This window comes from Notolepis coatsorum (genome assembly GCF_963971535.1).
Source record: "Notolepis coatsorum genome assembly, chromosome: 18".
Lineage (NCBI taxonomy): Eukaryota > Metazoa > Chordata > Actinopteri > Aulopiformes > Paralepididae > Notolepis > Notolepis coatsorum.
Window position 1 is genome coordinate 94,851,221 of NC_140182.1, and position 13,840 is coordinate 94,865,060.

Genomic DNA, 13,840 nt, shown 5'->3' on the forward strand with positions numbered 1-13,840 from the left:
AAAGAAGGGGAACTTCTACATAGACAAATAGAGCTGGCAACCTATGGTATATCATGAATTTAGCCTTAGGCAATCAAAGTGTTAATATTATTATTTTTCTCAAAGCTTCGAATTAAAATCGAAGCTCGGCCCCGAAGCTTTGATTGCCAAAAAAAGCTTCGAAGGTCAGCCCTAGTCGCCTCTGCCGTCGGTGTGTGAATGTGTGAGTGAATGGGTAAAGTGTGAGGAACAAAATGTAAAGCGATTTGGATAAAAGCGCTATATAAATGCAGCCATTTACCATTCACGTAAGATAAAGACGTAAAGAAAATGTCAAATCGTGATGTCATTTGCACTGGAAAACTATACCGTCACATACCGTTATACTAGGGGTGTAACGGTACACAGAAGCCACAGTTCGGTACGTACCTCGGTATTGGGGTCACAATTCGGTACGATTTCGGTACAACAGAAAAAAATATATTTATAATTTAATTTATAATTTTTGTATTATTATTATTTAAAAAAAATTACAATAATTTATAATTATTATTATATATTTATGATAATTATGATAATTATGATAATTATTATTATTATTATTATTATTATTATTATTATTATTATTATTATTATTATTATTATTAAATATAATAATTTTATATAGGCTTGCCGTGGTAGTCAGTGATACTGGTGTCATTCTGTGTTCAGGCATCCACTGAATAAATTAATTGCCTACTGTCCCAACTTATCAGTTTCACTTCGAGAGAGAATTTTACTTCACGAGACTGAATACTAGATAACAGATGACATGTTACAACAATGGCAGAGGATTATTTGGATTTAAACACAGTAGCAGTTCAACTGGACAGGAGCTCAGTATGTAAGTTTATTTTTTTTATTTGATCAGCTCTGCCTGAGAGTCCGGCGGGGGAGAATGTTGGTGTGTGTGTCGGCGACGCGTGTGTGTGTCTTTCCATTGGCTTCATTTGGTTGACATTATTGGGCAAACAAAAAAACGAAAGAAAACTGTAAAATTGTAATGACCCTGCAGCTGTTCCAATGTAAATGTGTCTTCCTCCGTGCACTTCCGCCCGCTCTGAAGTCGGACTCAGGTGTGCCGCGCGCTGTTCTCACACGGACACGGAACCCGCGAGTGCCTGCATGCGCAACTGGCGTGTTTGCGCTGTGAGGCGTATTCTCCGTATGGCTGCGCGTACCGCACCGTGACGGCCGTACCGTAAACCCGCGGGACGAACACACGTACCGTTACACCCCTACGTTATACCATCAAAACTAAGGAAAATATTGTGATAATGTGATGCTATTTTGGTCATATCGACTGGCCCTAAGGCCTAACAAAAATAATGGTTGGTTTCAGGTTGCCGACCGACCCTGCCGATTTAGGTGCGACCCAATATATTTTATGAGTTTAAAAAAAAAATTATATATTAAAAAAAAAAAAATCCGTTTTTTTTTTTTTTTTTTTTTTTTTGAATAAAGTTTCATAGAAATCTTAGTCAAACATTTAGTATTATGGATATTAAACATGCTGGCAGAGTACATGCATCCATGTTGTTGTGAACATTTTAACCCTTTCACTGCCACACGACAGCCGGTTAACCCTTTCACTGTGACAATACAGAAGGTTAGCCCTTTACTATCACACAACCGACGGCGATGCTCCATCATTAGCATCATTAGCTCCGCATCCGCGGAGCTAATGATGCTAATGATGGAGCATCGCCGTCGGTTGTGTGATAGTAAAGGGCTAACCTTCTGTCGTGTGGCAGTGAAAGGGTTAATTAAATAAAGAAATTCCCTATCCATAGTCGCCGTGGGAAAGAATAAAAAAAAAAAAGAAAAAAAAAAATTCCCTACCTACCCATGGCCAAACTGACAACCAACCTGAAACCAACTATTATTTTTGTTAGGCCTAGTAACGCTACAATCACAGAGGGTCTATGACCGCAGTGCGCATGTGTTAAAAGCATGTAGATGGGCGTATGTAGTGCGGTTGTGAAAGGGTTAACCCTTTGTCGTGCGGTTGTGAAAGGGTTAACCCTTTGGTAGTGTGTGGTTAGTGAAAGGGTTAATGGGATCGTGAAGCAACGGCAAATCACATCAGCTTGGAAACATTAAGAATCACAATGAATGCTTTCTGTTATTAATGGCATGGACTGTTCCTACAGGCCCAGTGATCAGTGAATCAGTTCGATGCTTTCAATAATGACACGTGGTCAGGAAGCAGGAAGAATCCTCTCTTTCCATTCACATATGATGTGAAATAAGTAAAAATGTCATCGTCTACACCGTAGCCATGCTGCATTAAATAAGTATAAGTATTAGTATACCGGTAGTATAAGTAGTAATACGTTTTGCCCTATTCTACATTCTGTCCTTTATAAAACCCTGGCATCAACAGAACGTTGGGAGTGGTCTCTGGTCAGACTTACCAAAAAGTTAGCTTTTCAGGAATAAAGAAACATATTTTCATATTGACGTCGATGACTTTGGATATATATACGATGGGATTTGAGTAGATTCCATGGGCTCTAGGGTTATGAAACCTGCTCATAACAGAAGTCTTCAATTCAAATAAAAAGAAAGTGACCCTGCCAATACTGGAGTACAATACCTCACACGGTTGACCTCTTGACATTTTACACTTCATATCGACTCAACAACAACCATGTCCCTAACATTTCCTAGAATCTGGAATCATTTACAAGATTCAGTAAGACACCAGATTATAAAATGTTTGCCGTTATATTTCTCATATATCAACACATAGTAACTGTCATCTCTTTTGTTGCCAAAAACAATGGTTGCTATGTTACAGCAACCACACAAACATTCCATGCAAGGCCTCTATGACTACAGTAGTAAACAAGAGAGAGAAGAGGGTAAACCATGGTACTGCAGTAGTAAACAAGAGAGAGAAGAGGGTAAACCATGGTACTGCAGTAGTAAACAAGAGAGAGAAGAGGGTAAACCATGGTACTGCAGTAGTAAACAAGAGAGAGAAGAGGGTAAACCATGGTACTGCAGTAGTAAACAAGAGAGAGAAGAGGGTAAACCATGGTACTGCAGTAGTAAACAAGAGAGAGAAGAGGGTAAACCATGGTACTGCAGTAGTAAACAAGAGAGAGAAGAGGGTAAACCATGGTACTGCAGTAGTAAACAAGAGAGAGAAGAGGGTCAACCATGGTACTGCAGTAGTAAACAAGAGAGAGAAGAGGGTAAACCATGGTGCTGCAGCAGCTACCTGACCCTGAGAAACCACTGACAAATGGCCCTGAGGAACAACTGTCACACTGGCTTTCCGTGAGGAAGATATGTCTATTCGTGTGTGTATGTGTGTGTGTGTGTGTGTGTGTGTGTGTGTGTGTGTGTGTGTGTGTGTGTGTGTGTGTGTGTGTGTGTGTGTGTGTGTGTGTGTGTGTGTGTGTGTGTGTGTGTGTGTGTGTGTGTGTGTGTGTGTGTGTGTGTGTGTGTGTGTGTGTGTGTGTGTGTGTGTGTGTGTGCAGCCTGTCCCCCCCCCCAGGGGATGTGAGAGGTTATGAAACTTAAAACATGTCATTTTAGTCACAGACACACACACACACACACACACACACACACACACACACACACACACACACACACACACACACACACACACACACACACACACACACACACACACACACACACACACACACACACACACACACACACACAGCTATAGATGACAACTACAGCACCTGGAAAGGTGTTACAAATCCTTGTACACTACGGGTCAGTCCTGTTCCTAGCTGTACTCTTGTACAAGATTGAAATCAAGATGCTTTGGTTATTGAGGAAGAAGAAGCTGGTTCTACTAGCTAGGGGAACAGTATGTACGTAAGGAGCGTTTGTGTATGTTATTCAGAAAGAAGCTGGTTCTCCTAGCTGGGGTACAGTATGTACATAAGGAACGTTTGTGTATGTTATTCAGGAAGAAGCTGGCTCTCCTAGCTGGGGTACAGTATGTACGTAAGGAGCGTTTGTGTATGTTATTCAGAAAGAAGCTGGTTCTCCTAGCTGGGGTACAGTATGTACGTAAGGAGCGTTTGTGTATGTTATTCAGAAAGAAGCTGGTTCTCCTAGCTGGGGTAGAGTATGTACATAAGGAACGTTTGTGTATGTTATTCAGAAAGAAGCTGGTTCTCCTAGCTGGGGTACAGTATGTACATAAGGAACGTTTGTGTATGTTATTCAGAAAGAAGCTGGCTCTCCTAGCTGGGGTAGAGTATGTACATAAGGAACGTTTGTGTATGTTATTCAGGAAGAAGCTGGTTCTCCTAGCTGGGGTAGAGTATGTACATAAGGAACGTTTGTGTATGTTATTCAGAAAGAAGCTGGTTCTCCTAGCTGGGGTAGAGTATGTACATAAGGAACGTTTGTGTATGTTATTCAGGAAGAAGCTGGCTCTCCTAGCTGGGGTACAGTATGTACGTAAGGAGCGTTTGTGTATGTTATTCAGAAAGAAGCTGGTTCTCCTAGCTGGGGTACAGTATGTACGTACGTAAGGAGCGCTTGCGTTTGTTCTTGAGTTTCTTCCTCTTGTTGAGGCTGGCCTTGGAGGGCGACTCCTCCTTCAGCTTGGCCTGGCTGGACATCTTGGAGGAGCTCTGCTGACTGAAGTGGCTGGGCACGTGACGCGCCAGCCCCCCCTGGGAGGCAAAGCTGGCATTGCAGCCCCCTACCACACACTGTGAACACAGCAAAGAAAGACACAGAAAGAACACAGCAGATCAGGGACTCCTATTCCAGGCTATTGACCCATCTCAAACCCCATCCACTTTTCTTGACCCTCCAATCACATCTGCTTGGAGGATCAAAAAAAGAGGGCAGGGTTTGGGATGGGTCAATTGCATGTCACGGTCTTTCAAACTGCAGAAGGACATGTAAAGGTAAAGCATGGTGCTTTGAGCATTGGTTTATATATCCACTACAACATGGTGCTTTGAGCATTGGTTTATATATCCACTACAACATGGGGCTTTGAGCATTGCTTTATATATCCACTACAACATGAGGCTTTGAGCATTGCTTTATATATCCACTACAACATGGGGCTCTGAGCATTGCTTTATATATCCACTACAACATGGGGCTCTGAGCATTGCTTTATATATCCACTACAACATGGGGCTTTGAGCATTGGTTTATATATCCACTACAACATGGGGCTTTGAGCATTGGTTTATATATCCACTACAACATGGGGCTTTGAGCATTGCTTTATATATCCACTACAACATGGGGCTTTGAGCATTGCTTTATATATCCACTACAACATGGGGCTCTGAGCATTGGTTTATATATCCACTACAACATGGGGCTCTGAGCATTGGTTTATATATCCACTACAACATGAGGCTTTGAGCATTGCTTTATATATCCACTACAACATGGGGCTTTGAGCATTGCTTTATATATCCACTACAACATGGGGCTTTGAGCATTGGTTTATATATCCACTACAACATGGGGCTCTGAGCATTGCTTTATATATCCACTACAACATGGGGCTTTGAGCATTGGTTTATATATCCACTACAACATGGGGCTTTGAGCATTGCTTTATATATCCACTACAACATGGGGCTTTGAGCATTGGTTTATATATCCACTACAACATGGGGCTCTGAGCATTGCTTTATATATCCACTACAACATGGGGCTCTGAGCATTGCTTTATATATCCACTACAACATGAGGCTTTGAGCATTGGTTTATATATCCACTACAACATGGGGCTTTATGATGAAAATGTCATACTAATTTTATGTAAGGACACAAGGTGTGAACAAAGTGAAAGCCCATAGTAAGAGCATGTTTTTCACAAAAAGGGCCATTCTGTTTATGCATCAGGTGTATGGTTGAGTGCCGGACTCTGTACTTTTAAGGGTGCCGACCGAATTAGATCAATCAGTGCCACATTCCGGTACCTTGAGAGGAGAGATAGATTAAGATTAGAAAATAATCTGAATTCCAATGATGCGCAATTGTCATTTTATAATAGACAAAGACCAACGCGGACCTTCAATTCTAGAAGCCATGACATCTGGCTATTCAGCCCTGTGTTCGACAGCCCTGCGACAACTTGAGCAACGGGTCCAATGTGTCCAACATCCATTGCATCCTCATCATTTCTTTCGCGGAGCTCCAGCAGTGAGGAATGGGAGGGGCTGAGCCCGTCTCTCTCGCTCTCTGATTTGAAGTAGCCAAATATTACACTATAAAAACGAACTGGATTGTTGATGCTAATAAACATTTAACTTCATTAGCTGAAATATTCTAATATCATTAAATCTGCTATACGCCATTCTCCCTTTCTGTGTGTCCGATCTCTTGGGTCTTTGGAAAGGCCAGATAATGTTGATATTTAAAACGTAAAAAAATGTATAATACATACAATACAATAAATGTATCCATGATCATGCAATGTTAGAAAATGGTTGTAGGAATGGTTCGGGAGGGGAGGGGTTTTTAGTTTGTGTGGTGTGTGGTGTGATAACAATGTTGAAATTGAGAAGTTTTTACTTAGTTTAGCTTTTCAACTGAAATAACGTTTTGAGTAAAGTACCAGAAAAGGGTACCGTTGGGTACCACCGTAGGGGTGGGAATCACCAGTTTCATCACGATACGATACAATATAGATTCTTTGAACAACGATACGATATTTGCCGATATCACAAAGTCTGCGACAAATCCACGATACGATACGATTCGATTCAGGTGCCTGCGATCGATATGAGACGATGTTATATGCCCATTTAACACAATCAGTAACATTTAGATCAACTCAAAAAAGGCAACGGAAATATCATTTGACATTTAAATTGTTTAGCTCTTCCAGACATTTAAATGAAAAACAATCTATTGTTTTAATACAAATAGACCCCCTGTTCACTGTAAAATGCCACGTTTTGATATATTGAGCTTTAAGTAAAACATTTTGGAACTCACAACTCCAACCTAAAACCCTGTTATGGTTTGTAACCGACCCCAATCGCACAACACAAGACAGGTATGATGGTTTGCCAAGAAACAGATATTTATTGAACAACAGGGAAAAACAGGGAAAAAGGGCACTGTCCCTTTAAGGGAGAATCACAAATACAGGAATATAATATGAGGGGAAGGAAGGTGCCTTTAAGAGGCGGGCAGGAAAGGGAACACTAAGGGAAGGTTAAAGGAACGCTAGGGGAAGGTTAAAGGAACAGAGGAACTAGAGACTAGGAGAAGTCGGGACAAGGGGAGCTAGGGAACAGGAGAACTGGGGACTAGGAGAACTAGGGACAAGGAACTAGGTGGAACTAGAAGGGGAGAACTTGGGACCAGGAACTAGGTGGAACTAGAAAGGGGAGATCTAGGGACAGAGGGGACAGAGAACCGCGGAGGCGGGCTGGGGACAGGGAGGAACTGGGGACTGGTGGGAAAACATCTGGGCCGCTCTGCAGAACAGAGGAGAGGGTTAATATTCAAAGGGAACAAACAGAGCAGATGCAGAACAGTCCAAATAACAAAGTAACAAAGTAAATACTATCTTCGTGTGAACAAACACACAGTGGGAGATGAAATGTCCAAAATAATATCCACGAGAGAACAAAACAGAGTGGGAGATGAAATGTCCAAACTAATAACTAAGTGAGAACTAAAGGAGGCAATACGCTGGGTGAGTGACATCACAATCAAAACCCACCCAGGCGTATGCGTAATGGTACAGGAACAGCAGCGAGACGGGGGCAAGAGGCATTACGCTGAGTGAGTGACATCACAATCAAAACTCACCCAGGCGTATGCGTAAAGGTACAGGGACAGCAGCGGGAACGGGGGCAAGAGGCATTACGCTGAGTGAGTGACATCACAATCAAAACTCACCCAGGCGTATGCGTAAAGGTACAGGGACAGCAGCGGGAACGGGGGCAAAAAGCATTACGCTGAGTGAGTGACATCACAATCAAAACTCACCCAGGCGTATGCGTAAAGGTACAGGGACAGCAGCGGGAACGGGGGCAAGGGCACTACGCTGGGTGAGTGACATCACAATCAAAACTCACCCAGGCGTATGCGTAAAGGTACAGGGACAGCAGCGGGGCGAGGGCATCGCCACCGGGTGGCTGGCTGTCCGAGCCGAGGAACAGAGTGCTGGAACAGTGGCGGTGGCGAGGGTGTCGTCCACCGGGTAGCCGACTGTCGGAGCCGAGGAACAGAGTGCTGGAACAGTGGCGGTGGCGAGGGTGTCGTCCACCGGGTAGCCGCTGTCGGAGCCGAGGAACAGAGTGCGCGCCACACCTTGGTGTGCGCGTCGGAACAGTGGCGGTGGCGAGGGTGTCGTCCACCGGGTAGCCGCTGTCGGAGCCGAGGAACAGAGTGCGCGCCACACCTTGGTGTGCGCGTCGGAACAGTGGCGGTGGCGAGGGTGTCGTCCACCGGGTAGCCGCTGTCGGAGCCGAGGAACAGAGTGCGCGCCACACCTTGGTGTGCGCGTCGGAACCGAGAGACGCCTCGGGGTGCGTCTGCGAGGAGGAGTGTGCCAAGCACGAGGATCCTTGGAAGATGCGCGTTGCGCGCTGGAGACTGGAGAGCGTGCCAAGCCCTTGAAGATGCGCGTTGCGCGCTGGTGACTGGAGAGCGTGCCAAGCCCTTGCAGATGCGCGTTGCGCGCTGGTGACTGGAGAGCGTGCCAAGCACGAGGATCCTTGGAAGATGCGCGTTGCGCGCTGGAGACTGGAGAGCGTGCCAAGCCCTTGAAGATGCGCGTTGCGCGCTGGTGACTGGAGAGCGTGCCAAGCCCTTGCAGATGCGCGTTGCGCGCTGGTGACTGGAGAGCGTGCCAAGCCCGAGGGTCCGGGAGATGCGCGTTGGTCTAGATGTGCGTCAGGACGAACAGCTGCGCTGGGGTCTGCAGTGGAGCGCTGGGGTGCCTCCCGTGGAAGTTACAGGGAGCGCAGAACAGTCTCCTCCACAGGCTACGGCGACAGCAGACGAAGGCTGGAGCAAAACATCTCAAGGCTGGAGAAATCCATGTACAGCATTGGTAGACCAGAGGATCTCCCGAAAGAGTCTAGATGTTAGAGAATATGACTCAGCATGAATACAACACGACCCCACGCCGAAACGAGGGGAAGAGCCCTGGTATTTAAAGCCCACAGGGGAACTAATTAGCCTGCCACCACAGGTGCGAGAGGTAATTGATAATAGTCCAGGTGTGGCCACTGAGAGTAAACGAGAGTAAAGAACGAGAGGGTGGGGGCTAGAGAGAGTGAGTGAGAAGGGAATTTCTAACAGTAGGTAACAGTAGGCTTTAGAGAAACAGAGAAAAGGTGGTGAGCAGCGGGCAAAACCTCACAGTACCCCCCCCTCAACGGGAGCCACCTGGCGACCCAAAACAAATACAGACAGAGTGGCAGGGGGCAAAACAAGAGGTACTGGCCAAGCCAGCAGGGGAAGCCACCACAAGAGTGGGGCTAGCAAAAGAAACAGGGTCGCCGAGGGGTAACTAGGGTAGCAGAGGGGCAACTGGGGGAACTGGTCTAGAGGAACTGGGTCTAGAGAACTAGTCTAGCGGACTGGGCAAGAGAACTGGTCTAGAGAACTGGTTAGAAAACTGGTCTAGAGGAACTGAGGGGCAAGCAGGGTAGCTAAGGGGTAACCATGGAAGCACCGGGAAAGGGCTAGCAGAGGGAAGGTTAGCTGCCAGGGCACTGATAGCTACAGGGCCTATGCTAGCTGTACTGCTACATCAACATAGAGGCTGCGCAAGCTGCCGGAGCCAGGCTAGCAGAGGGAAAGGGTAGCTGCCAGGGCACTGATAGCTACAGGGCCTATGCTAGCTGTACTGCTACATCAACATAGAGGCTGCGCTAGCTGCCGGAGCTAGGCTGGCAGACAGGGCTGGACCAGCATGAGAGCACAAGCTAGCTGGAAGGACAGTCCTAGCTGTGTGAAAAAACTACACAAAAAAGTGGAGGCCATGCAGAGGGACCGGGTTAGCTGCTTGGGCCTGGCTAGCTACAGGGCCTATGCCAGCTGCAAGGCTGCATTAACATAGAGGCTGTGCTAACAGCCGGGGCCAAGCTAGCAGACCGGGGCCATGCAGAGGGAAACTGGGTTAGCTGCCAGGGCATGGCTAGCTACAGGGCCCATGCCAGCAGCAAGGGCTGCATAAACATAGAGGCTGTGCTAGCAGCCGGGGCAAAGCTAGCAGACAGGGGCTCTGCTGAGGGACTGGGTTAGCCGCCAGGGCATGGCTAGCTACAGGGCCTATGCCAGCAGCAAGGGCTGCATAAACATAGAGGCTGTGCTAGCAGCCGGGGCTAAGCTAGCAGACAGGGGCTCTGCTGAGGGACTGGGTTAGCTGCCAGGGCATGGCTAGCTACAGGGGGGTCAAACAGGGCAAAACGGGAAGCAAACAGGGGAGCTAACCGGGGAGACTAACAAGCTAAACAGGGGAGTAACAGGCTAACAAGGAAGCTAAACAGGACTAACAAGGAAGCTAAACTGGGCTAACAGGGAAGCTAACAGGGCTAACAGGGGAGCTAGAGGGGAACAAGAAAAAAAAAAAAAGGCAAACTCAACATACACCGTCTGTGCTGGCTGGGGTCGTCGATTTGGTGGGGTCGTACTGTTATGGTTTGTAACCGACCCCAATCGCACAACACAAGACAGGTATGATGGTTTGCCAAGAAACAGATATTTATTGAACAACAGGGAAAAACAGGGAAAAAGGGCACTGTCCCTTTAAGGGAGAATCACAAATACAGGAATATAATATGAGGGGAAGGAAGGTGCCTTTAAGAGGCGGGCAGGAAAGGGAACACTAAGGGAAGGTTAAAGGAACGCTAGGGGAAGGTTAAAGGAACAGAGGAACTAGAGACTAGGAGAAGTCGGGACAAGGGGAGCTAGGGAACAGGAGAACTGGGGACTAGGAGAACTAGGGACAAGGAACTAGGTGGAACTAGAAGGGGAGAACTTGGGACCAGGAACTAGGTGGAACTAGAAAGGGGAGATCTAGGGACAGAGGGGACAGAGAACCGCGGAGGCGGGCTGGGGACAGGGAGGAACTGGGGACTGGTGGGAAAACATCTGGGCCGCTCTGCAGAACAGAGGAGAGGGTTAATATTCAAAGGGAACAAACAGAGCAGATGCAGAACAGTCCAAATAACAAAGTAACAAAGTAAATACTATCTTCGTGTGAACAAACACACAGTGGGAGATGAAATGTCCAAAATAATATCCACGAGAGAACAAAACAGAGTGGGAGATGAAATGTCCAAACTAATAACTAAGTGAGAACTAAAGGAGGCAATACGCTGGGTGAGTGACATCACAATCAAAACCCACCCAGGCGTATGCGTAATGGTACAGGAACAGCAGCGAGACGGGGGCAAGAGGCATTACGCTGAGTGAGTGACATCACAATCAAAACTCACCCAGGCGTATGCGTAAAGGTACAGGGACAGCAGCGGGAACGGGGGCAAGAGGCATTACGCTGAGTGAGTGACATCACAATCAAAACGCACCCAGGCGTATGCGTAAAGGTACAGGGACAGCAGCGGGAACGGGGGCAAAAAGCATTACGCTGAGTGAGTGACATCACAATCAAAACTCACCCAGGCGTATGCGTAAAGGTACAGGGACAGCAGCGGGAACGGGGGCAAGGGCACTACGCTGGGTGAGTGACATCACAATCAAAACTCACCCAGGCGTATGCGTAAAGGTACAGGGACAGCAGCGGGGCGAGGGCATCGCCACCGGGTGGCTGGCTGTCCGAGCCGAGGAACAGAGTGCTGGAACAGTGGCGGTGGCGAGGGTGTCGTCCACCGGGTAGCCGACTGTCGGAGCCGAGGAACAGAGTGCTGGAACAGTGGCGGTGGCGAGGGTGTCGTCCACCGGGTAGCCGCTGTCGGAGCCGAGGAACAGAGTGCGCGCCACACCTTGGTGTGCGCGTCGGAACAGTGGCAGTGGCGAGGGTGTCGTCCACCGGGTAGCCGCTGTCGGAGCCGAGGAACAGAGTGCGCGCCACACCTTGGTGTGCGCGTCGGAACAGTGGCGGTGGCGAGGGTGTCGTCCACCGGGTAGCCGCTGTCGGAGCCGAGGAACAGAGTGCGCGCCACACCTTGGTGTGCGCGTCGGAACCGAGAGACGCCTCGGGGTGCGTCTGCGAGGAGGAGTGTGCCAAGCACGAGGATCCTTGGAAGATGCGCGTTGCGCACTGGAGACTGGAGAGCGTGCCAAGCCCTTGAAGATGCGCGTTGCGCGCTGGTGACTGGAGAGCGTGCCAAGCCCTTGCAGATGCGCGTTGCGCGCTGGTGACTGGAGAGCGTGCCAAGCACGAGGATCCTTGGAAGATGCGCGTTGCGCGCTGGAGACTGGAGAGCGTGCCAAGCCCTTGAAGATGCGCGTTGCGCGCTGGTGACTGGAGAGCGTGCCAAGCCCTTGCAGATGCGCGTTGCGCGCTGGTGACTGGAGAGCGTGCCAAGCCCGAGGGTCCGGGAGATGCGCGTTGGTCTAGATGTGCGTCAGGACGAACAGCTGCGCTGGGGTCTGCAGTGGAGCGCTGGGGTGCCTCCCGTGGAAGTTACAGGGAGCGCAGAACAGTCTCCTCCACAGGCTACGGCGACAGCAGACGAAGGCTGGAGCAAAACATCTCAAGGCTGGAGAAATCCATGTACAGCATTGGTAGACCAGAGGATCTCCCGAAAGAGTCTAGATGTTAGAGAATATGACTCAGCATGAATACAACACGACCCCACGCCGAAACGAGGGGAAGAGCCCTGGTATTTAAAGCCCACAGGGGAACTAATTAGCCTGCCACCACAGGTGCGAGAGGTAATTGATAATAGTCCAGGTGTGGCCACTGAGAGTAAACGAGAGTAAAGAACGAGAGGGTGGGGGCTAGAGAGAGTGAGTGAGAAGGGAATTTCTAACAGTAGGTAACAGTAGGCTTTAGAGAAACAGAGAAAAGGTGGTGAGCAGCGGGCAAAACCTCACAAACCCCTTCCTCTCCCAAACCGTTCCTGCAATTGTTTTATGTTGCATGATGATCATGAATACATTCATTATGTATTGTATCTTTTATGTTTAAATATAAACATTATCTGTCCATCCTCAGTAAATGTACTATAAATATACTCTTGACTTCATCTGGGGGCGCGCACACACACACAGGCTCTGATCAGGGTTAGCTTATCTTAGTTAGCTTACGCTAACGTAACGTTCATTTTGGTCTTTAACGCGACATGGGCATAAAGGAATGGCGAGGATGTAAAGCATGTTAGATGCATTTGACCCGTTGTGGAAAAAAAAACAGCAGGCACTTATTTCTGGTCGCAAAAAAGGTGGACTCTGGAGCTATGCTGTAACGTCTACACACGCAGAGCTACTGTTGTTGTTGCGGATATGCTACAGGGGATTTTCAAAATAAGAGTATCGCAATATGAACCAATCTTTTTTACGTTGCATCGATCCTATTGGATCATTGATAATAGATCGATATATCGATCTGGATCGATGTATCGTCCCACCCCTAGGTACCGGTATCGGTTCAAATGTGAATGGTACCCAACCCTACCTAATCAGGTGAGAAGTCTCAAGTGGTCCCCAACTTCAAATACCTTGGTATTATATTAGGGCGTTTTCACACCTAGCTCGTTTGGAGTAGACGATCACATTCGTCAGATGCTGGAGAACACGCACAAGAACACTGAAGTTTTGAAAGGTCTGTCGAACAGTGTCGCGCTGCTGCTGCTGCACGTTGTTACAGCGGAGATACAACAAGCAGAGCAGACCCTGAAATGGTGTTTGTGTTGCCGGGTGTCAGTCA

At 47.6% G+C, this 13,840-nt stretch overlaps 1 protein-coding gene across 1 annotated transcript in view; it reads right to left on the reverse strand.

The window, feature by feature from the left end:
• The window catches only part of LOC311245451 (zinc finger protein aebp2-like), a gene marked incomplete at its 3' end in the record, with an annotated part of 89,374 nt that overhangs the window by 57,544 nt on the left and 17,990 nt on the right, over positions 1 to 13,840 (reverse strand). Inside the window, 1 exon segment of the mRNA XM_084335293.1 lies at positions 4,529 to 4,715. Coding sequence (XP_084191419.1) covers positions 4,529 to 4,715 — 187 coding nt within the window.